Here is a 27,986-nt window from a genome sequence, read left to right on the forward strand (position 1 = left end):
GTTTTGTTGTTGTTTTGGTTTGATTTTTTGGTTTGTGGAGTAGGGATCACCAGCAAATCAAAACCTGTGTTGGAGAGATTTTTCATGCATTCAGTTGGTTTGGATGGGGATTTTTTGTTGGTTTTTGGGGTGGTTGTGGGATTTTTTTCAGAATTTTTTGAAGTTTATTTTTTGGTTGGTTGGTTTGGTGTTTTGGTTGGGATTGGGGTTGTTTTTTTCGGCTTTTTGTTTGTTTGCTGGGGTGATTTTGGTGTTTTTTTGGTTTTTTGTTTTGTTTCGGGTTTTTTTGTGGTTTTTGTTGTTTGGTTTTATGTTTGATTGTTTGCTGTGGGGACTTTTCTGGGTTTTGTTGTTGTTTTGGTTTGATTTCTTGGTTTGTGGGGGAGGAGTCACCAGCAAATTACCAGCAAATCAACACCTCTGTTGGAAAGATCTTTCATACATTCAATTGGTTTGGTTGGGGATTTTTTGTTGGTTTTTTTTAGGGAGTTGCAGGATTTTTATGAGAATTTTTTGAGTTTTGGTTTTTTTTATGGTTGGTTGGTTTGGTTTATTGGGTGAGGTTTGGGTTGGTTTTGTCTTTTTGTTTGTTTGTTTGCTGGGGTGGTTTAGGGTTTTTTTGTTTTGTTTTGGGTCTTTTGTGGTTGTTGTTGTTGTTGTTTTGGCTTTATGTTTGATTGTTTGCTGTGGGGATTTTTGGGGTTTTTTTGGGTTTTGTTTTGGATTTTTTTTGGTTTGTTGTTTTGTTTTGATTTTTTGGTTTGTGGGGTATGAGTCACCAGCAAAGCACTAGCAAATCAAAACCTGGTTTGGAGAGATTTTTCACACATTCAGTTGGTTTGGTTGGGGATTTTTTGTTGGTTTTTGGGAGAATTGCAGGATTTTTCTGAGAATTTTTTGAGTTTTGGTTTTTTTTTTTTGGTTGGTTGGTTTGGTTTATTGGGTGAGGTTGGGGTTGGTTTTGTCTTTTTGTTTGTTTGTTTGCTGGGGTGATTTTGGTGGTTTTTTGGGTTTTTTTGTTTTGTTTTGGGTCTTTTGTGGTTATTGTTGGCTTTTTCTTTTATGTTTGATTGTTTGCTGTGGGGTATTTTGGGGTTTTTTGGTTTTTGTTTTGGATTCGTTTTGGTTTGCTGTTCTTTTTGGTTTGTGGGGGAGGAGTCACCAGCAAATCACCAGCAAATCAAAACCTGGTTTGGAGAGATGTTTCATACATTCAGTTGGTTTGGTTGGGGAATTTTTGCTGGTTTCTTGGGGGGGGGGTTGCAGGATTTCTTTGAGATGTTTTTTGGATTTTTTTTTTGTTTTTCTGGGTTTTTGGTTTGGTTTTTTGGATGGGATTGGGGTTGGTTTTTTTGTCTTTTTGTTTGTTTGTTTGCTGGGGTGTTTTAGGTGGTTTTTTTGGTTTTTTGTTTTGTTTTGGGTCTTTTGTGGTTATTGTTGGCTTTTTCTTTTATGTTTGATTGTTTGCTGTGGGGTCTTTTGGGGTTCTTGGGTTTTGTTTTGTTTTGGATTTTTTTTCTTAGTCGTTGTTTTGGTTTGGTTTTTTGGTTTTTTGTTTGTTTCTTTGCTGGGGGGATGGGGTTTTTGGGGGGTTCTGGAGGTTTTATTGTTGCTTTGGTTTATGGGTTTTTTTTTGTTTTTTGTTTCGTTTTGGGTTTTGGTTTTTTTTCTTGTTGTTTTGGTTTGGTTTTTGGTTTTTTTAGCTTTGGTTTTTTGGCTTTTTGGTTGTTTGCTGTGGTGTTTTGGAGCTGGGGTTTTTTGTTGTTGTTCTTGTTTGGTTTTATGTTTTGTTTTATTTTGAAGGTTCTGTTGTTGGTGTTTTGCCTTGGTGTTTTGGGTTTTTTTGGGTTTTCTTGCTTTCCACTTTTCTGGGAGGTTCAGAGCCGTTTTGGAGTGTGAAGCTCTGCATTCAGCTCTGCCCTGAAGTTTATTCTAACTCCAAGCTGTCAGTGGCACTTAAAAGACCATAAAATATCAGAGCAGAACTAAAGCACGTTGCCCTCCTCCCAACCCTGCAGATCCCTCTCTTTTGGGCTGAGTTTTGAGAGGATTTCATGGGGTTTGTAGCTGACTCTGAGCTCCCATAAAAGGCTGGACAGCAGCCAGGGCTGGTTAAAGCCTTTGTGCTCTCCGTGAGAGGTGAGGGCAGCAAAGCCCACAGGCTCCTGGATTTCAGCTTTCTACTTCAGCAGAAAGCATTTAAACCATGGGGAGTTCTGGTTTTCCCTTTATTGTCACCTCTGGAGGTGCTGGTTCAGGAGTGCACGTGTGATTTCCACTAACGTTTTTGAGAAGTTACATCTGAGAGGAAAAAAAAAAACCCCTGTGGTTTTCTCTTCATACATAACAGGGATGGAAACTGGAAATCCACTTGTGTTCTTCCCCACTTTAACAGGCTTGTTAAAAATTTCTTTTCAGGTGCATTCCTGATCCCCTATTTCCTTACTTTAATTTTTGCTGGAGTGCCACTGTTCCTTTTGGAGTGTTCCCTTGGTCAGTATACATCTATAGGAGGCCTTGGAGTGTGGAAGCTTGCTCCAATGTTCAAAGGTACAGTATGGATCCCAATTCTTCCTCATTTGGTTCCAAACTGCAGAAGTTTCCCAAATTTCCAGGGCAAGGATGTTTCTTGGTGCCTTTCATTTATATTTAAACCATGATTTTTGCAGAGAAGACGCTGATTTTCTGAGGTGTCACTGATGATTTTGAAACGTGCTGGGCTATATTTTTTATTCTCCACTAAAAATAGCAAGATTCAGGCATTAGAATTGCAACAAACTTATTTTTGAACTTCAAAAACTCTTGGGGTTTTCTGTAGAAATGCATAAAGGCTGTTAAAAATGGCATATCCAGCAGTAGCTGTCTGAGCAGGTCTGGATGTGTTCACAGCAATTTGGTAAACTTTGGTGGATTTTTCTGAGCTCACAGAGACTGGCATCACCTCTTTTTTAAACTGAAATTCAGAAGCCAGACACTTTTGGCAATTTCATGCTGAACTCCTTAAGAAAAACTCACTCCACACTTTGAGTTTAATAGCCAGAACCCCAGGGTTTTCACCTTGACCCTTCTAATCCCAAGGGTGATGTTCACCCTTCTAATCCCAAATCCTCTGGCACTTCCCAGCTCCCGAGCTGAGCTGTGGCCCAGCAGAGCTGCAGGTGGTGCTGTGAATTACTGACACAGTGGGACTGACAGCACAGGGTGAGCTGCAGGTTTGCTGAGGCTGGATCCTGCTCTGGGAGATTTAGCACTGGGAAAAGGCAGAGGGATGAAATTGTCTCTCACAGAGAGGTGGCTTTGCTCGACGCGCTGCTGTTGGTAGGGGCTGGGACAGCCTGGCTTTGCAATATCCTGAGTATTGTCAGCACTTCCTCCAGCTCAGGGACAGGGAACAGCTGTCCTGGATGGCTCAGAACCCCCCTGGATTGTCCATGTGGAGCAGAAGACACACTGGTGATGGAGCCCTGGCACGTCTTTGTCTTTCCACTGAGTGCCTTGGAACACATTCTCCTGTGTGTGCATCTGCCACCAGCTCCTGGGGGGATGCTCTGCCAGAGAATGAGCTGATTTAGCTCCTTCTCCTGGGAGCAAAGCCTGCCAGGGAGCTCTCAGCAGAGAGAGCTCATGGATGGCAGTGAGCTCAAGGATGGCAGTGAGCTCAAGGATGGCAGTGAGCTGATGGAGGGCAGTGAGCTCATGGAGGGCAGTGAGCTGATGGAGGGCAGTGAGCTCAAGGAGGGCAGTGAGCTCATGGATGGCAGTGAGCTCAAGGAGGGCAGTGAGCTCAAGGAGGGCAGTGAGCTCAAGGTTGGCAGTGAGCTGATGGATGGCTGAGCCCTCACCCAAATCACCACCTTTGTGTCGAGGCACCACTGAAATTCTCCCTCCTACAACACATCCCAGTGGTGCCTGCCCCGTGTGATCTGTTTGCTCCTCACTTGGAAGTGCCCTTGGTTTTATTTCTCTTTGTTTTTCTTACAGGTGTGGGGCTGGCTGCTGCAGTCCTGTCCTTTTGGCTAAATATTTACTACATTGTGATTATTTCCTGGGCCATATACTACCTGTATAACTCCTTTACCACCGTAAGTGTGTGTCAGAGGGGATGGGGAATTGTTTCTTGGATGTCAAGCCAAGTAAAATGTGGATACACCACTAGACTGCTTCAGTGTGGGCGTGTGAGGTTAGCACAGCACGCACAGAAATCTGTAGGATAATCCATTCTTACTGAAAAAATAACCAATTTTGTGAAAATCCCTTTTATTTTATTTTTTTTTTCTCCACAAGAAATTCAGAGCAGAAAACTGAGCTTACAGGTCAGTCACTCCCCCAAGGAAAATTCTACTGAACAATTAATAATTTTGGTTCTTCAGTAGCAGCCACACAAACACAAATTCTTTGGGAAATATTATCATTGCAAGGTGGTTTTAAGATGGAGGGATTTATCAAAGAAACCCCCATGGAATGGAAGGTCTGTGATGTGATTAGCTCTGAACTTCCATTCATTGTTGTTATTTTTGCTTTGTTTTCTTTCCTGTTTACTTTATTTTTAGCTGCCTTTTTTTCCCCCCCTCAAGGGTGATTCATCAGCTGAGTAAGTCCTGTCTGATTTGTGGGGTTTGGCCATCTGAGGAAGCATTCTTACATAAGTTGCATATAATTAATGCATCATTGTTCAATTGTCTCTTCTATAAATTTTGCTCATGCTTGCTTGTTCTTGGCTTTAAAGAATTTTGCCTTGACCAAATTTGCATTAATTACTGTCTGGGAGTGACACAACCATTTCTGCTTTGTTTTCCTCAGAATTGTTATTGATGTGAAAGGTCAGGCAGAGTCTGGAAGTGTTTCTTGAGGCCCATGTTAAATGAATATTGACCTCTAATTCCCTTGAAGCCTCTTCTCCTTGTGTATAAAGCACGGCAGTTCTGTGAGAGGATTTCCCAACAATTGCCACCAAAAAGGTCTATAAATTGTCTGTAAATGAGGCTCATTCTAATGGATACCATGAGAAACAGGTTCTGCTCCTCAGGACTTCTGAAAGATGGGATGGACACGTGCAGAACATGCACGTAACAGATGGAGATTTCACCTTTCTCCAATTACCCCCTGACCCGAGGGGAAAATGAAACTCTGATCAATAACCATCCCAATTTTGTTCTCTCTTGTGCAGCAAGAGGTACCAGGACCTCCAGGAGGTCCTTTCTGCTGTTTCAGCATACTCTCATGGTGAGTGTGTTGAATCCAGAGCGTTTTGGCTGCTGTGTTAAGGAAAAGAGGGAATATTTCCACACCTGCCTCCCCCAACTGATGGGAATTGAAATCACTCTCACCCCAGGGAGATCAATGCCTGCAGAGCTCCAGGTGCTTTAGTTCTGCACTCAGCCATCAGTCCTAGCGGAGAAAGAGAAACTTGAGGTAATCCTTAAGATTAAGAAGTGCTGGACTGCAGGTTTTTGGTGCTCTCCCTTCTCCAGACTCTTCCTTGGAAACACTGTGAGAACCCCTGGAACACCGACCGCTGCTTCTCCAACTACACCTTAGCAAACACCACCAACATGACGAGCGCCGTGGTGGAGTTCTGGGAGTAAGCTCAGCTTTTCCTCTCTCCTTCCCATGCATGTCCAAGGATCACCTTCCTGCCCTTCCCGTTTCACCTTCTGAATCCTTTGCCAAATGTTGTGTTGGCTCCTTGCAGACGCAACATGCACCAAATGACCGACGGCTTGGAAAAGCCCGGGCAAATCCGATGGCCCCTGGCAATCACCCTGGCCATCGCCTGGATTCTGGTGTATTTTTGTATCTGGAAGGGGGTAGGCTGGACTGGAAAGGTAAGATCCAAAAGTGAATGCCCCTCAATTAAAAATGCCCGTTTTGCTCAAATATTCTGAGAGTTCTTGAGGTAAGAGGTGCCAGGGGTAGTTTGGCAGTCAGAGCTCTGTGAAGGATTGGTGTTTTCCTGGATTGATGCAGCCCTATGTTTTAGGAAGAGCTGGCTCCTCTCTAGCTAGGTCAGACCACAGCCTTAGATGCTTCACTTACAGGCCTCTTGGCTTGGACAGGTATAAAATCACCCAAAAATATTCTCACTTCTTCCTGGGATGAATATTCCAGCTGGTTTGGATAGCAGCAGAGTGAGGATGAAGGGGTTTGGTTCCAGCAAAAACTGTGCAATAAATGCAAAATTCTTGCTGGAACCAAACCACTCCATCCTCACTCCATTGCTATCCAAACCAGCTGGAATGTTCAGAAGAACTGTGCAATAAATGCAAAATTCTTGCTGGAACCAAACCTCTTCATCATCACTCTATTGCTATCCAAACCAGCTGGAATGTTCAGAAGAACTGTGCAATAAATGCAAAATTCTTGCTGGAACCAAACCTCTTCATCATCACTCTATTGCTATCCAAACCAGCTGGAATGTTCAGAAGAACTGTGCAATAAATGCAAAATTCTTGCTGGACTTGGATATGTAAGGAAGTGTTGGGAAGAGCTGCTCCCACCTTCCCTCATGGGAGTGAGAAACATTTGAGGTCCTTTCACAGGATTTCACCCTGTGCTTCTTGAGGTTCTGCTGGCTGTGAGTGGAAATCAGGATTTGCTAATCAATTAAAGGAAATTACATTCTTGAGAGACCTTTCTGAATGAAAGGGCAGCAACATCTGACGATGGCTCTTGCCTTTCCCTGTCGGAAAAAATCCCAGGGAAGTGAAAAGCCACAGCAATGGAGCTTGGTGTTGGGTTAGAAGGCCTCAGGTCTGGTGCAGGGGGCTGGGATTTCTTCACACTGGGGGAACAGATTGTTAGTTTTTGGCAGGAGGTGATAACTGTGACCCACCTCGAGCTGTGTGTTGGACAGGGCCCAGCTGAGCTCAGAGCAAACCATTTTCTTTCTCCTGTCTCCCAAGCACAAAGAGGTCAAAAAGAGGGCAAAAAGAGGGCAAAAAGAGGGCTGAGTCTGGCTCCAGGAAGGGTTTCTAATAGGACCTCTGAAAAGGCAAGAAACTAGGAGCCTGTAATACAGAGGAGGAGGGAGTAGGAAAAATGAACTGCCAGATGTTTTCTGAGCAGGATCCTGGTGCCATGATCCTTGGGCTTTTGGGACTTCCTTGTGTTAAATACCAAAAAAAAAAAAAAAAAAAGTGTGAAAACATCCTAGTCCACTCTGTTCTCTTTTCAGAAAAATAGGCAACAGCCACCTGCCTTTAGAGCTGGAGTTTAGGGAATTTTGCTGTAGGCACTTCCCAAGCCTTTTCCTTGAAAAATGCCTCAATTTTAAGAGCCATCCTCAGTTTCTGCTAGAGTATTTTCAGGGAGCAAATGCTTTTGATCATCCTTCCTTGCACGCTTACTCTGCCTTGTTTCTCCCCATCAGGTGGTGTATTTCTCTGCTACCTATCCCTATGTTATGCTGCTGATCTTGTTCTTCCGTGGTGTAACACTGCCTGGAGCAAAGGAAGGCATTTTATTCTACATAACTCCCAACTTCAGCAAGCTTTCAGACTCTGAGGTAAATTCTGCATGCTGATAAACCAAAGGTTCACTCCTCACTGTTCCCCTTTCAGACTTATGAGCAGCTCCTCAAGTGCAAAAAGAGATTTTTTTAAAAAAAATTGTTTTCTGCAATCAGGTTTGGTTGGATGCTGCCACACAGATTTTCTTCTCCTACGGTTTGGGTCTTGGGTCACTGATTGCCCTTGGGAGTTACAACCCTTTCCACAATAATGTTTACAGGTAAGCAGATGACTGCACATATTGCAGTGGCACTGGCCTGTCTCAGCTGGAGCTGGGCTCTGTCTCTGTGCACAGATAATTGAAATAAAGTTGAGTGTGGGATATTAGCTGTCCTGTCTGGCTGGGGGTGAGGTGGGCAACTGCTTTTACACCAGTGGGAGAGACTGCCCCAGCATGGAATGGAACCCAGACTGGGAAACCCTAAACTGTGAAATCCTAAATCATCGAGATCTCTCCACAGGACAAAAAAATAAATAAATAAATCAATAAATAAAAGCAACCCAAAAAGGATGAACATTTGCTTTCCCTGCTGCTTAAAGCCCCTTCCCTTTGTTTCAGGGACTCCATCATAGTGTGCTGCATAAACTCATGCACGAGCATGTTTGCTGGCTTTGTCATCTTCTCCATTGTGGGATTCATGGCCAATGTCACAAAGAGGCCAATTGCAGATGTTGCAGCATCAGGTACCCGAAATCTTTTCCTCTAAGCTGTGCATCAGGGGTTTGTTTTGGTTTTCTTTGCTTGTAGGTTTGTTCCTGCAGCTGCTCAAAATCCCTCCTCCCAGCTTCTCAGCTCCCTGTCCCCTCCGTCTCCCAGAAGGAAAGGCAGAAGGAAAAGTGCTGTCCCAACCCACTCCAGGCAGAGCAGGAGGAATTCTGGTCATTTTGGGGTGGTTTTTAAACTCATATTTCCCAGTTCAGTTGGGTTTTAATTCCTTTTCCCATGTCTGGAGGTGAAGCCCTTGGAGGCAGATCCATTTCCCCCTGTTCACACCTCCACCTGTTTCACCTGACTCTGCACCATGAAAGACATTTTACTGGGGGCAGGGAGCTGGGGAGCTGTCCATGGGAGGGTTCTGTTCTTCCTTGCAGTTTCTTGTGTGTCTTCCAGCTGAAAAAGCTTAAAGCAGCAGAGCAGATGGCTGCCCTGACCCAGCTGGTGCACCAGACACTCACTTAGCAGCTCTGGCCACAGGGAGGGATCTCATAACTCAGAGCTTGGCTGGAGCTCACTGGTGGGCAAAATCTGGGTGACTGCATTAGCAAACACAACCCACTGAAATATCTCCTTGGCCAGGAAAGGAGAGAGCTTAAGCCCTGAAAATAATCTTCAATACATTACACATACAAAGTGATGAGGTGCAAAATGATGATGGCAGGCACTGTTATTAAAAGCTGCTCTGGAAAGGCAGTGGGGTGTGAAATAAGCTTTTTGGATTTATGTCTTTGATACAGAAGGAGTTATATAAAGGCTACACCTGCCAGCACCACAATATTTTTACATCACATTAAGTACATTTGATAACAGACCTCTGAAAGATGCCCATGGCCACTAAGTGCAAAGGATATTTAAAATTTTGACCCTTTAATTAAGGCTTCAATTTCTCCTAGTAAGCTCAGGGGCTGGTGCCAGATTTTACCACCGTGAGAGGTTGTTTTGCCATCTTTTACACAGCCTTGTAAAACAAATGGTATCATTAAAAGGCATAGCTGCATTTCTGTGGAATGCCAAACAGAGTAAAATTAACATATTTATCTGAAGTTTATTTTGCTTTTAGCCCTGCTATTTGGAACTGCCTTCCAGTCATATCTGCTTTTGTCAGTAATTAATTGCTTCAAAACCCTCATTAGACTTTGGCAATCCAGGTGTTCATGCCACCCTTGCTCCACTGGTTTGGGGGCTGGGACCAAGCCCTTGTCACTGACAGACATTTAATAAAAGCTGAAAAATCAGAGGCACTCCTTAGGTGAAGCTTTATTTCTGTGTTTATTGAATTTGCTGGTTTTTCCTCTGACCCTGATGTCCAGCTATGCCATGAGATCAAAAAAACCCCTTTTAAACAGGGGTTTAAAACAGGGGTTTAAATAGGGGTTTAACACTCTGCCCCCAATCTGCAGTTAGCAAGAAGAAAAATTAAAACTTTGGTGGTCCACAATGCCAGAGTTTGTTCAAATGTGTATTTAGAGGGAGTGAGTGGAAGGGAGCAGCAAATGGCAGTACTGGAAATGCTGGGAAGTGTCTCCACCACTGCTGAGCTGTCTCTGCTTCTCTTCTGAAGGGTCAAAGCAGGAGAGGGCAGCTGCCAAAAGCTGCCTGGGGGTGCCTGAAGGAGTGACCCCAGCCAGGGACAGCCTTCCTGCCTGGGCTGTACCAGGGCTCTCAGAGCAGCAGCAGAGCCCACCCAGTATCCTGCCTGGTTGGCTCTGGGGGGCTTTGGGGGGCATTTTTGGCATTTTGGTTTTGGCTGGTTCACTTTCAAACCCAGGTGCCTGCAGTGCCCTGGGGGTCAGGGAGCAGTGAACACTGAGATCTCTGCTCACCCAGCACTGAGATCTCTGCTCACCCCAGCACTGAACACTGAGATCTCTGCTCACCCAGCACTGAGATCTCTGCTCACCCAGCACTGAGATCTCTGCTCACCCAGCACTGAGATCTCTGCTCACCCCAGCAATGAACACTGAGATCTCTGCTCACCCCAGCAGGGGCAGAGGGTGCCATCCCCAGCCCTGCACTGATGTGTGTCTCCTGTCTCTCCCCCAGGCCCTGGACTGGCATTTCTGGCTTACCCAGAGGCAGTGACACAGCTGCCCATCTCCCCTTTGTGGGCAATCCTCTTCTTCTCCATGCTGCTCATGCTTGGCATTGACAGTCAGGTAAAACTGGGCTGGAAACAAATAAAAACACAGATTTTTCTGCCACTGGGCGGAACCAGGTCGGATATTTTTATTTGTATTTTATTTATTTCTATTAGGATTATTTATTTTATCATTTAGGATTCATTTAATAATTTAAGATTATTTGTTTTATAATTTAGGGTTTAAATAGTAATTCAGGATTATTTATTTTATGTTAGCATTATTTTATATTATGATTCTTTATATATTTAGCTTTTTTGTTTTTCATATATTTGGAATCCTGCAGTTCTTCAATGTATGACTCTAAATTCAGAGTGTCAGCTGCTGCTTTGCTATTTTGCTCAGACAGAGCACCACAGCAGGGCTCTACCTGTGCTCTCCACTGCCAGCTGGATGTGGGGCAGGATGGTCCCTGGAATAATCCAACAAAGAATGGGAGGCACTCAGGAAAGACTGAGTAAAAAACCTGATGCCTGAACACCTTTGCTCTTTCATGAACTGTTGGAAGCACGTGAAAAATGGGCAGAAAATGTATTCTGCAGGCAAAAAGGAGCTTACCTGTAAAATATTCCCTGTTAAATCACAATGTTAAATATACCTGTGCCATGTTCAGCTGTGTGGAGACACTGGGATATGTTTGACAAGATCTGGATGCCACAGGAATTTCTGCAGGGTGGCTCCAGAGCTCACCACTGGAGCAAAACCACACAGCACACATTTCATTTCAAGCTCTGGAGTTGATTCAGGGGGCAGTGGGGTGGTTGCTGAGGATATTCTGGGTTTTGATGTGTTCTGAAATCCCTTCCCAAGGGAAAGGATCACCAATTTATTGGTTCAGGCTGTGCCTAAGCTCTGGGTGATATCTGACAACTGGGAATGAAGGAGGAGGCTCAGCCCTGGGGTTTGCAAATCCAAGATATTCTCTGTCTAGATTAAACTGTTAAATAATTAACACATAGCATCATTAGAAAAGTTGACTGTGACACAAATGAAAATGCACAGAGCATGAGACAAAGCCCTTTAGAAATAACAATGCCCAACAAAACCTCTTGTTAATCAGGGCTAATTTTAACACAGAGAACAGCCCCAGTGGCAGCGCTCAGGAGAGCACCCTGCCCTCTTTTACAAGGAACACATGGAGGATTTGGTCAGGAAGTCCCCCCTGGCTGCTGAACCCTTGGGTGATTTTTAGGAGCCCATTCCTGGGCAGATGTGTTGATTTACCTGCACTCAGCTGCAGCTGGCAAAGCAGCAGCTCCCAGTCCCTAGCACAGCCCTCCCAGCACCTAAAGGAATGTGGGATTTACTGGAATATGGACCAGGAGAGAAAATCCATCCTTTTCTACAAATCCAAGCTGACTCCAGCCTGGAAACACAAAAAGACCGAGAGGGAATTTTATCCTGGGAGATGAAAGAAAGTTGAACATTTACACTTTTTATTTCTTTGTTTTTCAGTGAGCTTCAGGCTTGACATTAAAACCCACTGCTCAATCTGGGGGGGGGGGAAACTGCTGTGAAAAATTGGGTCAAAAATATTCTTGAAAGCATTTGTCTCTAGGCAACTAACAGCTGAGGAAGGTGGTCTAATATTATTAAAAGGAATATGTATCTACAGGCTGTCATGCTCTCTGCATTTTCTGTCTGTCACTGAAACATTTCATCCACTGTAATTTACAGGGGCTGTAACCATTGCTTGAATTCTATTTTCTCTGCTGAAAATTAATACAACTTCACTTACCTTCTGGTTTTCACATTTCAGCCACCATAATGATAACATTTATCTGAATATAGGCACAGAGAAGGATTCTGGAATGGGGCCATTTGGAGGGCACAGCCTCAACAAAAAACAAAAATGTTTTCTGGGGACACAGAGGATTTTTGATTTATTACATATGAGAATTATGTGAGAATCTTTAACCTTCTGTGTGAAGAGCCAGTCTGGTTAGACTTTGTGTGTTGGCTCTCTGGTGTGTGAGTAAATCACATAAAAAAGAAGTTTATTTTGTAGCACCGAGGGACCAAAGCCCTCGACGGAAGGTTTATCATCTTTATTACAAAAAAAGAGCAGTTCCTGTTCACAGAGCGAAAGCAGCAGTGCATAGCTTAGAATTCTGAGTGCTCCTCGAGCTGGAAATCTCTTTGCACAGATCTCTTTAGACAGAACCAGGGATATTCAGGAGCAGAGCTTCCGCTGCAGCCGAGCGAATTTTCCCTTCTCGCTGGACGGCTGCAGCCTCAGGCCAGCCAAGGCTCCAACCCCAAACTGCTCCCCAAAACCCCGTGCTGGGCTCTGGGGTGTGTTCCGTGTCCAGCTGGGCTCTGGAGTGTGTCCTGTGTCCCCTCTCCCTGCAGTTCTGCACCGTGGAAGGTTTCATCACTGCCCTGGTGGACGAGTTCCCCAAGCTGCTGCGCAACCGCCGCGAGCTCTTCATCGCCGTGGTGTGCATCGTGTCCTACGTGATAGGGCTGTCCAACATCACTCAGGTACTGCTGCCCTGGGCTGCTCTGCCCTGCTCCTCCATCCTCCCTCCCCAGCCCAGCCAGGCATCTCTGCCAGCCCCTGCACTGGCAGTGACTGACGCTTGGGTTTGGCTGGTTTAAGAGGAGAACGCCCTTAAGATTTTAGCTTTGATATTTTTATTTGTGTTTTATTCATTTTTATTGGTTTTAGGGTTTTTTTTTTTTTTTTTTTGCTTTTTTTTATGTAGCTGTTGTATTTTCCATCTCCTTGCACTCCTGCAGCTCTTTGGTGTGTAACTCCAAACCCCACAGCCAGGGTCAGCTGCAGCTTTCCCATTCTGGGCAGACACAGCAATTCCTCTCCAGGCCTGGCAATCAAGGACACCTCACTGCCCCAGGGCCCAGAGATGGGAACAAAAGGGACTTGGGGGGAGCAAACCTGGGGTCAGTGACTTCATTCCCTGGAGCTGGAATTGGCAGATCAACCCCCAGTGTGCAAATGGACCAAACTTATAAAAGTATAAAAACCTGGGAAACATTTTCCATTTTGGGTGTAGCCCCTGGGGGATTTCACCTGCCCTAAATGTACCTGCAGGCCCTCCAATAAATAGAATTGATTTTTATTCCCTTAATTATTCCCTCTGGTTTTAGGTAAGTCCCAACAAGGCCCTACCTGGGTGTCCCCTGCAGGGCTCAGGGGACAGCAAAATGCACATCCCCAGATTCCTACAGTCCTAAAAGTGGCAGCTGGAGATGTTGGCTTTGCAAATGTTTGAGGCAAATGATTAAATTACGATTAAAATATCAAATAAAGAGCAAACAGCAAAATTAAACTTTTAAGTTTAAACAGCAGCAATCTTAATTTTGTCAGGATTGACCTCAAGCCTCGAAAAAATTTGACCTGTTTAATTCACACTAATAAGCCCCTATCTGTTAGTTTGTACCTTACATTTTGAAGCTGGAGGCCTTGCTCTATTTTTAATTCTTTCTTCTCCATTCCAGGGTGGAATCTATGTGTTTAAGCTTTTTGACTACTACTCTGCCAGTGGAATGAGTCTCTTGTTCCTTGTATTCTTTGAGTGCATCTCGATATCCTGGTGCTATGGTAAGCAGCCTGCTTTGATCTTTCCCTGAGCTTCACACACCCTGAGGATCATTCATCCCCTGACCCCTGGCTGAGGTGCACGTGCTGGGGGTGGAACTGAACGTGGCTTTGTTTTTCTGTGGATATAATTCAAAGTTGGCCTGTGGAAGGGGCTGCTGCCTTTCAAACACCCCACCTGGAGGCCTGGGGGCCATGAAGAGTTTCAGGAATATTAAAAGGGTGATATATAAAAGGGAAATTCCATCTCCTTTCCTGCCCCACTCCCTTGGGAAGCCTGGCTCTGCAGAGCTGTTGGGTACATAATCTCCTCAGGGCTCTTGGGATTTGCAATATTTCATTTTTCCCCGAAATTCTCCCACTCCAGGGTCCTGCAGTGAGCCAGGCTCCCTGGTCAGTCAGGGAATAATCACCCTGAAACATCCAGAAGCCTGGACTGGCAGCCTGTGGCTCTAAGCACTAATGGGTCTGTGGGACATTGCCACAGGGCATTTTTCACCCCAGAGCTGTGCCAGCTCCTCCAAGGAGCTGCTCCCATCATCACTGAGGCACTCCAGCTGCTCCAGGGCTTCCTGCTGGATTTCAGTGGGCCTGAGAGGATGGAACAGCATTCAACAGGGGAGAGGCACTGCTGGAGAACCCAGCACATGGAAAGGGACCCCAAAACTCCTCCAGAAATCACAGAATATTCTGAGCTGGGAGGGACCCCACAAGGAGCTGGGGTGGCCACACTTGGAATGATCAGCTCCAGGCTGGAGGAATCAGAGCCAGGAGCTGGGGGCAGACACAGCTTGGGGGGCTGTGTCTGCCCCCCAAGCTGTGTCTGGAGCTGAAATCAGAGGGGCTCTCCTGCTGCTCCCCAGCCTGTGGCTCTCCTGCTGCTCCCCAGCCTGTGTTTTATTCATTTTTATTCATAAAAATGAATAAAACACAGGCTGGGGAGCAGCAGGAGAGCCCCTCTGATTTCAGCTCCACGCCTGCCCAGGCATGGTGGGCACTGCATCAGAGCTGGGTAATGCTGGGATGGGTTTGGGGGTTATACTTGTAAAATGCACCCCAAATTTCTCATCCCAATATAACCTAGAGCTGAAATCAATCAGTCAAGGGTGTTTCTTGCATCTGACCTTCTCCATGTGCAGCTCCCTCATTTGGCATGGGAATTAGTTTGCTGGTCTCTATTTAATTAATTCTGATGTGGAAGAGTGAGAACAGGTGATTTTTTGGTGCTTTTGAGCTTGTACTTTTTTTTTTGGCCATCCAGACAGAGGAAAAGTTATCCTGAGATCTTTTTAGAGCTTCCAAATATAATCATATTTTATGACTATGTCTCTCAGAACCACTGAGCTTCCCATCCACTCCCCTACCTGACATGTTTCTGTGCTGTTTCTTATTTCTGTACCCAGGTGTTAATAGATTTTATGACAACATCCAAGAGATGGTGGGATACAGACCCTGCATCTGGTGGAAACTCTGCTGGTCCTTTTTCACTCCTATCATTGTGGCAGTAAGGAACAAACTTTTATTTTGTTTTTGTTTTTTTTTTTTAATTTTAATTTTAATTTTTATTTTGTAAATGAGTGGCCTGGGTGCTGCAGCCTTGTGGTTTCCAGCCCCACAGGTTCATATTAGCCCTGCCTCACTCCTGGTTTAAGGATTTGAGCAATCCCATTGAAGGCAATAAGCAAAAAGCAGTGTCATTCCAGGAAAACTGGAAAGACAGTTTTCTTCCCTAAAAAGAGAAGCCAAAATATTTATTTCTCAAGAGGTGGATTGGCAGAGTTAGAAAACTGTAAGGAATAAATTTTGACCTTTTTTTTTTTTTTTTGGTGCTCTTAAATAGAAATTAGCAATCGAAAATCTAAATTTTCCCCATGCCCAAAAATGCCAACATTCTGTAAACTGAACTCCTCCACAAGCACCTCTGGTGACAGAGCAGGGTTCTAAACTCTTGTTCTTCCCTCGTGGCATTCTGAGTGATTAATTCATATTAATCATTTTGTACCCCATTGCTGGGGGTTTTCTGGCAAACTCTGCAAGGAACCTGTGCTGGAAACCACAGAACAGCCTTCTCCTGGTTCTAAACTTCACCCAGTTAATCCCTTCCAGCACCTTGTGAAGTAGTAATGAAATAAATGTAAACTTGCACAGGCACTGAGCCCAGATGCAATGTAACAAACCCACCCAGCAGCCACAATGACACAGGAGCCAGCATTTAACCAGAGAAGGCAAATGAGGAGCACTAAAAAGAGACAGAAATGTCTTTGCTCCTGTTGTGAGTTCCTCGAGTCATCCCAGAGCAGGGCAGATTGCATTTCTGTAAAAGACATAAAGGCAAGGGAGGTACATTTTATGTCAGTGGCACAGGAGGAGGATGCCCAGCATTTCCAGGCTGGCCAGCTTTGCCCAGCCCTCAGCAGAAGGTGCTGCCCAGCCCAGCTCAGAGCAGGGGTAACAATCTGCCTCTGCACCCTCCTCTGGGAATCTGCCCTGCACAAGGGCCCAGCCTGGGGGCAGAACCAGCCTCCCCCTCTCCTGATTCACTTTGGCAGGTTTTCCTGGCTGCTTCAGCCATTTGAGACAGGCCAGGATAGGAGATTTTCCTGGGAATAGCCCCTGGAATTCTGTGTCTGCAGGGCATCCTTGGAGAACACTCCAAAAGCAGGGTGGCTGCTCGATGGCACCGTGTACATGTCCACAGCTATTCCCAGGATCCCTATTTTCCCCAGCAGCCCCTTCCCCCTGGCTCTGTGCAGCTCATCCAAGGAATTCCCTGCTGCCAGCAGCACACCTGGATTGCCTGAGGTGCAGGTTTGTGTGTGAAAACACACAGCTTTGAGGTGAAACACTCGATTTGGCAGGGGAGCTCCAGAAAAACTCCTGAAGCCAGGACAGGGTGGGAAGCTGACCCCAAACCCTCCCTTCTGCTTTTGCAGGGAGTGTTCATCTTCAGTGCTGTGCAGATGACCCCCCTGACCATGGGCAGCTACGTCTTCCCAAAGTGGGGCCAGGGGGTGGGCTGGTTCATGGCCCTGTCCTCTATGGTGCTGATCCCTGGCTACATGGCATACATGTTCCTCACCCTGAAAGGCTCCCTAAAACAGGTAAGCCTGTCCCAACCCCCTTGGTGTTGCCTTTGGGGGGGCCAGGTGAAGGGAGGAGTGATGAATCTGCATGTTCTTAAAAGGATTTGTTATTTTAAGGTATTATATATTAAGATATACTATTTTGAGATACTGTATTATAATATAGAATTCTATACTAAACTGTACTAAAGAATAAAGAAAGGATACTGACAGAAGTTAAAAAATAATAATGAAAACTCGTGACTCTCTCCAGAGTCTGACACAGCCTGGCCCTGATTGGTCATTAAGTCAAAACAACTCACATGAACCCAATGGAACAATCCCCTGTGGGTGAACAATCTCCAAACACATTCCACATCAGCACAGCACAGCAGAAGTAAATGAGATAAGAATTGTTTTCCTTTTTTATTGAGGCTTCTCAGCTTCCCAGGAGAAGAATCCTGGGCCAAGGGATTTTACCTGTGCAATCAAAGATTGCTGGGCACTTCTTTCCTGTCATCTATTTCCCCCTTTCCAGTTTGTTTTTTTTTTTTTGGTTTTTTTTTTTTTTTGCTTTGAGCCAAAAAAAGCCATCAAAGTGCCAGCCAAAAGACAAGAGAGTGTCTGAGCCATCTGCTGCTGAGCACAATTCCCCACGTTCCACAGGGTCCTTATCTCTGCTCTGGCAGCTGCAGACTCTTGGCATTCCAGCTCCTCACACCTAGAAAACAGAGGAGAGGCTGGCAAAGGATGGAAATGTGCCCTGATTCGTGTGAGACACGGGGCAGGGGATGCTCTGGGGAGCTGGAATCAAAATCAGGGGCTGAGCTACCAAACCCTGGGAGTGAGAGTCTGCTGAGTGAGCCTGCTCTGCATGTCCCTGATGGCCCCCGAGGCTCCATCTCCTGCATTCCACTGCCCTGCTCTGCTGCAGCTGGGAGGGAGGGCAGGGAGCACCTGGGGAGCCCTTCCCCTGAGCCTTTATTCGAGGGCTTTCTGCCAGCAGGCACTTTGTGAGGAGCACTGGGGCTTTCTTCTTATTGCTCTCAGCCTCTCCCTGACTGCTCCTTTTTTAAAGGAGGCAACACTTCTCATGGAAGAGAGTCAGGGGGTGTTTTTAGACAGTTTTCATCTCAGTCAGTTTCTGTTTCAGAGGGTTCTGAGGTCCTCAGAGCTGTGCTGGGAAATACTGACCCCAGTATTGCCCCACACACCGTTCAGGAGCCACCTGCCATCACCACACCTCATTTTTTCAGCCCGGGTGGATCCTCAGTTTTCCCTCTCTGTACATCCCAGCCAGCTCTCCAGCCCAAGTGCTGAAACACTCTGTGACTGTGGCAAGCAAAGACTGTCAGAAGGAATTTGTCAGAACTTCTGGAATATTCTAAAATCAGCTGACAGAGCCATCTTTGCAAAGGGCTGGATGATCTTAAGCAGAATTGACGAGTGATGCCTCGTGAAATGCTCAGATCTTGATCCAAATATTTGTCTTCAGCAAATTTTGAAGGACTCAGTGAGGCTTCAAAGAAGTCTGCACAAAAAAATCTGGGGTTTGATTTTTTTTTTTTGGTTCCCTCCCTGCCTGTTCTTAGCTCCTACATTTTGAAAAGATTTCCCTTGGTCTCATGAAAGCTTTTAGGTGCAAGAGGAGAACTGTGCCCTAAAACACAGCTGCTCTTTGGGCAGGGTCGTGTGAGACCACAGTAAAAGTTCCTCATCTCAGCCTTGTTGTGGATCAAGGGCTCATTTTTGAAAGCACTGACAAATCATTAGCATTAAGTGATGGGGGGGCTTGCACCAGTGAGAGGCTCTGAGGAGCCAAGCTGGGATTTCTTTGGAGATATAAGAGAGATTTCTTTGGAGATAGAAGAGAGATTTCTTTTTTGAGATACATTCTCTGCCATGAGCTGGGCAGAGAAGCTGAAGGAACAGAGAGGACAAAAGGACGAGGAAAGACAGAATAGGAATAAAACTCTCTAAAACTCTCTAAATCAGTGGTTTATCCCTGGAGGAACTCTCAGTTCTCCTGGGGAGATGCCCATCACTCTGGTGCCCAGCTCTGCAGCCCCTGTGCTGGGCCCTGGGCTGGCAGCAGAGCCTCTCCTCATTCCTTTTCCCCAGGAAAGCTCCTTGCAGGCACCCAGCATTTGACACAGGGTTCTTCAGCTCCTCCTGGCACCTTCAGGACAGAGCTGGAATGCTGTTTAGTGGAAGTGGCTGGCTGCTGGTCCCTGGCAAGAGAGGTGGCTGTAAAGAATTGTCTATAAGTATTTAGGGAAAATTAAAAAAAAGGAGAGTAAGGTTAGAAAGAGTTTTTTGGCTGCCTGACATTTACTGTTGTCCTTTGAACAGCGCATCCAAGTGATGATTCAGCCAAGTGAAGACATCACCCACCCTGAGAACGGGCCAGACCAGGCCCAACAGAGCAACTCTGCCAACAAAGAAGCCTACATCTAAACTCCTCTCTCCTCCAAGTACCGCTCCTCCTCCTCCAGAAAAACAAAAAATACGGTTGAATATGACCACAAATTCACATCTGAGAATATAATTACCTACCTCTAGTGGCAAAAAAAAATAAAAAATAAGTATTAAAAAAAAAAAAAGAGGGAAAAAAAAAAAGCACCAAGGTCATCTCCACTCCGAGGGAATCGCCATGGGTTCGATCCAGCCGCCCGAGCTCAGATGTTTGACAGTGATTTTGTGTTCTCCAGCAATCCACAGACTGTTAATGTTTTTATCCTTTCACAATGGTAGTTGCATACCTTGGAATTTGTAAATTGATGTGCCAAGACCTTTTTAATCTACCTTTTAGCACGACTATTTGAAGTTTTGTGCTGCTGATTTTTAGTAGTTGATCACTATTTCTTACCGCTGAATCCCAAGACTGTTATTTCTGACTTTGCAGGAGTAAAATTAAGTTTGGAGTTTGTTTTGTACAAAAAAGAGAACAGAGTATTTTGTAAACAAGTGATTTCCAGTGCAAAAGTCTGCCCTTAAAATTCGTTCCAGCTGAGGCCATTTGAGGGGGGAAGAGGCTCTTCCTTCACCTAACAGCAGGCACAGCCTTTATAAACATTCCTAGTGCAAAAATTGAGTTGTTTGTGGCAGAGCAGCCCAGGCCAAACACACTGGCTGTGCTCAGCCTTTCAGGGTGACTTTCAAACAAGGTGATAAATTTCCTTAAAAGTACATATCTCGCTTCTTATAAAAAGAAGATATCCGTGTGAATCAACGTTAGAGGCATAAATAGGCCTTTTAACTTTTTTAGCCAAGTAATAGCCAAGAGCTCTTAGAGATTCCCAGGAGTAAAATACAAAGTATTTGCCATTCAAGCTCAGACTCCCTGGGCTTTTATCATGCTGTTATCACTCTGCTCTTACTGCATTGCCACCACAATAGAAACCAAACCAACGGCTTAAGGATCCAGCGCAGGGCTGGACTGACCCTGCTCCAGAGCTTCCCCAGCTCCCACCCCCAAACCCCCAACCTGGTCAGCACCTTGAGAGCAGTGGGATTTCCATTTCCAGGGGCTGGGTGGTGCTGAGGGCACGAGGAGAGCTCTTTGGTTCCCTGCAATGCCACTCTGGGCTCCGCCCTGCGTTTGCCACCTGGCCAGAGAGCCCGGCCAGCCCCTGGAAGTTCTCCCTGTGTGGGGAATGATTTCTCATTTGGCAGCTATAAGATAAGACAGGCAAGGAGGCTTTTTAATTTTATTTTTATTTTTTCCTTTTTTTTTTTTTTTTTTTGGGGAGGGTGAGGTTTGATTGTAAATGACTGTGACAGAACTGTGCAATGAAAAACGTGCTTTTCAGCAAACTTTTTTTTGTGCACCGTACAATGTTAGATAGCACAATTTATGTAGAACTACTGCGTGGAGAAAAAACAAACAAAACAAAACAAAAAAAAAACAAACCATGTTACCTGTGAATGTTGGGTTTTTTCGTTGTTCTCGTCTGAAGGTGACAAACATGTTCTTCTTGCAATAAGGTATTATTCTCAGAATGTCAAGCACATTATGTAGAAATAATATATATATATAACACACATGTATTTCAAGCTACATCCTAAACTCTCAGAGTGTGTCGGGTAGGTTCTAAACTGTTTCACACCTAGGTCAAATGTAAAACACTACGAGATCTAAGCTCCATCCTGAGCGGCCATAGCTGAGATGCGAACGTCCTGTAAGTCTTTGGGATTTAGAGGAACCCCTACATCCTACACAGACATCACACGTGATACACCATCCTTGTGAATTTCATTAGACTAAGGATTAAAAACTCCGACCTTCTCTTTATTGTTTAATGTAACCGAGTCCCATGTTGTTCTAAGAGAAATGCAGTATTTAATGTTTGATTGTAAACAATTATGACAGATGTTTGACAGACCTGCTCTTTAGCAAAAAGCTGTACAAACGTTATCACATAGCACAAACTAGTGTTGTAGAACTACTGTGTGTAAACTGTGAATAGCTGTATCTTTTTTGTAGTACTTGCCCTGAAAAAGAAAGATTATTGTATGATCATATATGCTTTTTGCAATAAGGAAATATCCAACACCAAGCAAATCTATCTCTATATAAAAAATATATATGTAATATATACATATTCAAAAATATATACAGAGCCTGTTTAAAAGAGTACAGTATTATTTAGTAAATTGCAACCTGTTCTATGGACCAAATGTAAAATATTTATAAATTAAGATGCATTTTAAATGTCTATAAACGGTGTCATAATTAAAGCACGATTGTTATGTAAGTTTCCAAGAGTTTAGAGGAAAAAGAATAAAGGTTATATTATACATTAAATTCAGAATTTTGCAGTCTTTCATTGGACAAACCCAACCTGTGCTATTCTCAAGTTCCAAAAGTGTCATTGATATAAAAATATCCTTTAAATACCAAAACGCTGTATCCCACTTGTGATGTGTATAATTAATCCATGCTATTCCCACAGTGTAATTAGCACGTGCACACATTACACAGGGAGCTTAAGAGGTGACAGTTGATAGCCCTTCCTGGCATCCTGCTGCTTTCATTCTCCTGTGGAAGATGGCAGAGCCAGCTCCGGGAGAAGGGAACAAAAATGGATTTTGGAACGTTTTCGACGGTTCCTCGCGTGCACTCCTGCTGCTGCTGCTGCTGCTGCTGCCAAAACCTCCCTGGTTTCGGAGCCATCCCAGTGCTGGATACTCCCCAGGCAGATGATCCATGGCTCCCCAAGCTCCGTCCTCCTGCCTTGGCTGCCCAGGAGAAGATGTGGAGGAGAAGATGCGGAGGAGAAGACGCGGAGGAGAAGATGCGGAGGAGAAGTCGAGGCGCAGCTGCACCGCCGCTCCTGGGCTCGGGATTTAATTATCTGCCTACAAAACTGGAGCAGGGCTTCATGCTGAGGAAGAGCCCGAGCAATCAGAGGACCTGATTCGAATGGAAAAGGCTCCCCAGAGAGGCGTCGGGAATCGCAGCCTCCAAGCACCACGCGCTGACCTTCGGGAGGAGCGCGCACGGCGAGGCCGCGGCCGGCAGGGGAGGTCCCAGACTGTTCTGGAAAAAGGGTGGCAGCAATTTTGGCAACACAGAGGGAATACAGAGGGAAATGGAAAAAGAAGGGGCCGAGGGCTGTTGCTGCTGGCTGGGGGTGGTGGGAGGGCAGGGGGGCAGCAGGGGCTGAGGAGCAGGGAGCTACATGGAGGGTGTTGCGTTAGCGCTGTGATATTTCCATGTTCTCCTGGAGGAATTTGCTCTTGCCGTGCTGCAGAAATCCCAACAGCGATTCAACAAGAAAAATGCAAATAAGGTCACATCTCCCCTACAGGACTGCAGGATGCCCTGGGAGAAATCCATGTCCTTGCTCGTCAAGAGTATTAGTTCAGCTACATGTGCTTTTATTCCAAAATAACACTGTGTTGCTTTTGGGGGTTTTTTGTTTGCTTTAAGGCTGATTATTTCTGTTTTGTTCTGCTCAGGCCATGGCAGCATTACAATTAGCTATTAGAACTGCTCAGCCCCCGCTGCTGGCTGGTTCTCGGGGACTGGAGCCCAAAGGCAGGGTGATCCCATGGCACAGGGCAGCAGCTCCTGCTGCCAACACCCCTCTGCGGGCACTGCCCAGCAGGCAGCAGCAAAAAGGGGCTGCACTAAAGCATTTGGACATCCACCTCTTGGGCCCTTTCCCTCCAGGATGGATTGGCTCCACTCCCGGGAAGAGGAGCCCAGGAGATGTTGCACAGCACGGACAGACACCCACGGATGGACACGGCGAGGGAGTAGCAGCACCAAATCCTCACTCCCAGCCCCTGAAGGGATCAGCTCAGAGCTGCAGCAGCTGCCAGCCCCTGTTTGACTCTGCCAAAGCACCACAATTACCAATTTCACTGCTCAGGAAGGAAAGCACCAGCCTTTACATCCCAAGGGCTCTTTCTACTCCCCCCTCGCTCTCCTTTCCCAGTTTCTTGCCCTGCTGGGGGTGTTTAAATGAACCAAATACAAATAAGGTGGGAAGAGGGGATTTACCCAATCATTTTTCTGCAATCTAATCGACTACCTCTCTTCTTCCTTTGAAGTTAAAAAAGTTAAAAAAAAATTTAAAAATATTAAAGCACAAATGGGGTGAAGTGGAACAAAATATTCATCCCTCCACAGAGCTTGGTACTCCAGCAGCTGGTCCAAGTATTGCCCCTTCTCACTCCTGCCTCTACAGCCTGAGGCCAGTCAATAATTACATCACTCTTTCCTGCTGACAGTTGATGGAGAATGGGCAAATTTCCTCTGTTTTCACAGAAATCCTGTTAACTTTTAGTGCTGTACCGTTGTGGTTTGTTCCTCCTTCTGACCACACGTTGCACCAACACTTTCATTCAGGATTTGTCATTATTTTTTAAATGTATGGATTGGTGGGAGAGAATTTTTAGCCTATTTACAAAAGCCTGAAGTGCCAGGACACAGGGAATGGCTTCACACTGGCAGAGGGCAGAGTTAGGTGGTATTTTGGGAAGGAATTCCAGCCCTGGCACAGGGTGCCCCGGGAAGCTGGGGCTGCCCCTGGATCCCTGGCAGTGCCCAAGGCCAGGATGGGACAGTGGAAAGTGTCCCTGCCCGTGGGATGAGATTCAAGGTCCTTTCCAACCCAACCCATCCTGTGACTCCACAATTCCATGATTTTGCAGCTTCAGATCTGATCACTTTCCCCCCCAGGTTTGAGAACGGTCTCACATTCAGCTCAGTGGCAAATCCTGAGTGATTCCTTTGGACTCTCAGGCAGGCTGAAGCAATCCTGTGAGTTATTTGTGAGTCAGAAGTACATGCTGGTGCTAAATGTGTCCAACAGTGCCTAAGAGAAGGACAGGATGGATCAGGCATTGTCACCAGGACAAAAATTAATGTGTTCTGCCAGCTATGGTGCTTTAGTCAGGCTGCAAGAGCTGCTTGCTGTGCCTTTGGGGATCAGCAGCTGAGAGGTGGCTGCAAACAAAGGATCAGAGGGTAGAAAATAGCCAAAATGTCCATGTTCACTTGGAGGGAGTCTGGAGTTTCCCCTGCACTTCACCAAACTGGGAACCCACTTGGTGCTGGAAGGGGAATAAAAGGGAAGGGAAGGAGTCGCTGCCTTACCCCCTCACATTGTGCACTGCCTGTTCCTTTAACTATTCCAAAGCAACCTGGGAACGTCTGGCAATGTTTAACATACCAAAAGAAGCCTTGCAGGCTTGGTTTAGTCTAGGACAAGGTTTCCCAGGCCCCACTGGCACTAGCATTTACACCTTGTGCAGACACAGAGCTGCCCGTGGAGGGAAAGGCACCAAAAAGGGACTCCAGCTCCTCCTCCCTGGTAAAACCCCAGGTAAAACCCCTGGTAAAACCAGACCCCAACAACAGCAGCTGCCCCAGCCCTGGCTGTGCCTGAGGAGCTGCTGATTCCCAAAAGCCAGGGCTGATTCCCAAAAGCCAGGGCTGATTCCCAAAAATCAGCTGCAGCTCCTGCAGCCAGGGCTCCAAGCCCTGGGCAGGTCCCACAGGGCTTCTCCAAAACTCCACAGGGAAAATCTCAGTCCCTGCACACTGCAGGGCTGGAGCAGGAAGCCACTGAACATCACCTGGTGGATGGAAAGCTGGTTGGTCCTGCAGGAGTGGCACCAGCTCCCCTGGGATGGCTGAGGAGTGCTTTGGTGGGGAGTGAAATAAAAAATCTCTCTGTGAATACAAGTCAGGTTGTGTTAGGGAAATCTTTCTAGGCCATTTCAGTTCACTGCACTGCACTGCAAACCCTGCACTGAATGAATGACCAAAACAATTAATCAAAACACTGGGGAGGAACACCAGCTCACACCGCAGGCAGCAGACTTTGCCCAAAAGTGACAGAGCTCAGCTCTTTTTAACCTGCTCTCTCCCAGCTGTCCCACAGCAGCAGCACGTGATCTTTCCTGCTGATTTTCCTCAGATCCAGCCTCCCTCTGAGGGGTTGAGGGTGACCTTTCCCAGCCTGGTTCCTCCTCTTTTAGCACCCTGTGTGGTGGCAGGACTGGCCTGTCAGCACTGCCTCAACCCTACAAACTGGGTGTGCACTGGAAACCACTCTGGCTCACTCCTGAGGGGCAAGGAGCTCCAGCTCACATCCCCCTGCAGGCACTGAGCTCCCAGCAGCTGCTCCAGCCACCCACCAGGTCCTCCAGCCCCGCTGGGATGAGGAAATGCAAGCTGGGAATGCCCCAGAGCAGGGGTGTTTGTTCTTGCCCAGCTCAGCCATCACTGTGATAACTTCTTGTGGAGGAATTCCTCCTGATGGCCCAGCTGGCACAACCTGAGGTCACTCCCTCTCCTCCTGGAGCTCACCTGGTTGTCCCCTCCTGTCAGGAGCTGTGCAGAGCCAGCTCTGAAGGGCCCCCTGAGCCTCCTCTGCTCCAGGCTGAGCCCCTTCCCAGCTCCCTCAGCCCCTGACAGGACCTGCTCTCTTTTCACGCTATTTTATGGGGCTGCTGTGGGGTTTTGAGTGGAAAAAACCCCATGGATTTGAATGTTTGTAGTTAAATAACAAAATACCAGCTTAAAAGCCAATGGCACAACAAAACAAGTCTGGAGAACATCAAGGAACCAATCCACTGCCTTTTGCTGGTGGAGAAGGGGAATTGTGCTGGGCTCCATCACTCCAAGCCATCCCAGTGTCAGCAGGAAACATTGTGTGTGTCACTTTTAAGCTCCTCACTTTCACAGAAAACTTGTCCAAAAATGCTCAGAGAAGTTTTTTTCTTTGTTCTTTATGTGCTCTGTGTTACTTACCCTTCAATATTTAATGAACTCTTGTGGGTTTGGCTCATCTTTTCCCTTTGTAAGCCACACTCCTCTCCAGGGTTTTCTGGCTTGTTTTGTGCTTTCACATTCAGCTCTGATCTTTCTTTATCTCATGAACCTTGATTTTCAAGATTATGCAACTGGGACTCGTGGATGAGGGGTTATTTTTATTTACTGCTGGCTTTTCAGGAAACATTTCACTCCAAACTCTCCGAGATCAGTCACTGCTGTAGGAGCAGCCTCATTAGCAGCTTTCATTAGCCCAAAAATGCAAATAAGAGAGCAGCACCACTGTGGTGGTGTCCACAGGGGTCCCAGGATGAGGGAATAGAGCAGAAAGGTGACTCCATGTTCAGAAGGCTGATTTATTATTTTATTATATATAATATATTAAAACTATACTAAAAGAACAGAAGGAAGGATTTCATCAGAAGGAAGCTGAGAATAGAAAAGGAATGAATGACAAAGGTTTGTCTGTGACTGAGACAGTCTGGACAGCTGGGCTGGGATTGGCCATTAATGAGAAACAACCACAGAGACCAATCCCAGATCCACCCATTCCATTCCATTCCATTCCATTCCATCCCACAGCAGCAGAGAATCATTGTTTGCAGTTTGTTCCTGAGGCCTCTCAGTTTCTCAGGAGGGAAAATCCTAAGGAAAGGATTTTTCACAAAACATGTCTGTGACACACCACCACACTGCTGTCCAAGTGAGAAATCCCCATTTTTCCCAAGGAGCACTCCCTGCTCCAACCTTTTCATTGTCTCTTTTTTGAGCATTTTACCCCTCCTGCAAAGGCCACTTTTCCCTCTCCACCCCTGCCCAGATTTCCCCTGGCAAAGCAGGGGGATCAGGAACATCCCATTCCCGTTCCCATCCCCCTGGGTGATCCCAGCTGCCAGGATCCATGCCAGGGCACGTGTGCCAGCATCTCCTGGGGCCAGCAGCCAGCACAGGGAGGCAGGAGCAGGCCATGGTCCATTAGGCAGGAGAGTTTGGGAGTGTGAAGCTCAGTGGGCTGTCAGAACGATGTTCCTGCAGCAGCCCGGTGTTCTGTCAGGGCCTGAGCCTTCAAAGCAGCCAGGGACATTCCTTTAGGAATGATGGGGGCCGGGGGGGGGGGCAAAAAAGGAGGGAAATTCACCTCCCTTGAAGTCCCTGGTGAGCCCATGTGCTGGGGTGGCCAGTGGTTCCTCTCCTGCATCCCAGGGATGGGCAGCATGGACAGGGAGGACAACATTCCCATTAGAGTCACCAAATTCACACCTCCTGGCCAGACACTGCCCTCACTGTGCCCTGGGAATGTCCTGATGGGTTTTAAAGGGTGCCTAATTGCAGGTTGTATGATTACATCAGAGCTCAACCAGTTGGGATTTACCTTCACCATGGCTTTGACAACTTGTCGTTGGCTTTATCTGCTCAAGCATTATTTCCTTTCCTATTTCCTTATATTTCCTTATATATTTCCTTATTTCCTCATTTCCTTATTTCCCACTGCCCCTGGAGCAGCCCAGGGGTCTTGGCTAAGCCAAGCTCTCCTTCCTTCAACCTTCACAAACACAAAGCCACGAGCAGGGCTCGGCTTTCCAGGGCTTGGCTTTCCAGGGCTCGGCTTTCCAGGGCTCGGCTTTCCAGGGCTTGGCTTTCCAAGGCTTGGCTTTCCAGGGCTTGGCTTTTCAGGGCTTGGTTTCACCTGGGCTTTGGAGGCAGGG

General features: G+C 46.2%; 1 protein-coding gene across 1 annotated transcript in view; it reads left to right on the plus strand.

Moving 5' to 3' along the window:
• Window positions 1-21,795, plus strand: part of SLC6A1 (solute carrier family 6 member 1) — a 68,296-nt gene extending 46,501 nt beyond the window's left edge. The window contains exons 3-15 of the mRNA XM_050979214.1: window positions 2,419-2,550; window positions 3,982-4,082; window positions 5,472-5,581; window positions 5,693-5,825; window positions 7,370-7,504; window positions 7,625-7,728; window positions 8,068-8,192; window positions 10,270-10,382; window positions 12,717-12,848; window positions 13,827-13,929; window positions 15,330-15,430; window positions 16,860-17,027; window positions 19,341-21,795. Of these exons, the coding sequence (XP_050835171.1) occupies window positions 2,419-2,550; window positions 3,982-4,082; window positions 5,472-5,581; window positions 5,693-5,825; window positions 7,370-7,504; window positions 7,625-7,728; window positions 8,068-8,192; window positions 10,270-10,382; window positions 12,717-12,848; window positions 13,827-13,929; window positions 15,330-15,430; window positions 16,860-17,027; window positions 19,341-19,445 (1,562 nt within the window). The 3' untranslated portion in view covers window positions 19,446-21,795. The remainder of the gene's footprint in view (window positions 1-2,418; window positions 2,551-3,981; window positions 4,083-5,471; window positions 5,582-5,692; window positions 5,826-7,369; window positions 7,505-7,624; window positions 7,729-8,067; window positions 8,193-10,269; window positions 10,383-12,716; window positions 12,849-13,826; window positions 13,930-15,329; window positions 15,431-16,859; window positions 17,028-19,340) is intronic.
• The last annotated feature ends 6,191 nt before the right edge of the window (window positions 21,796-27,986 follow it).

The sequence above is a fragment of the Serinus canaria genome, chromosome 12 (assembly GCF_022539315.1).
Source record: "Serinus canaria isolate serCan28SL12 chromosome 12, serCan2020, whole genome shotgun sequence".
NCBI lineage: Eukaryota > Metazoa > Chordata > Aves > Passeriformes > Fringillidae > Serinus > Serinus canaria.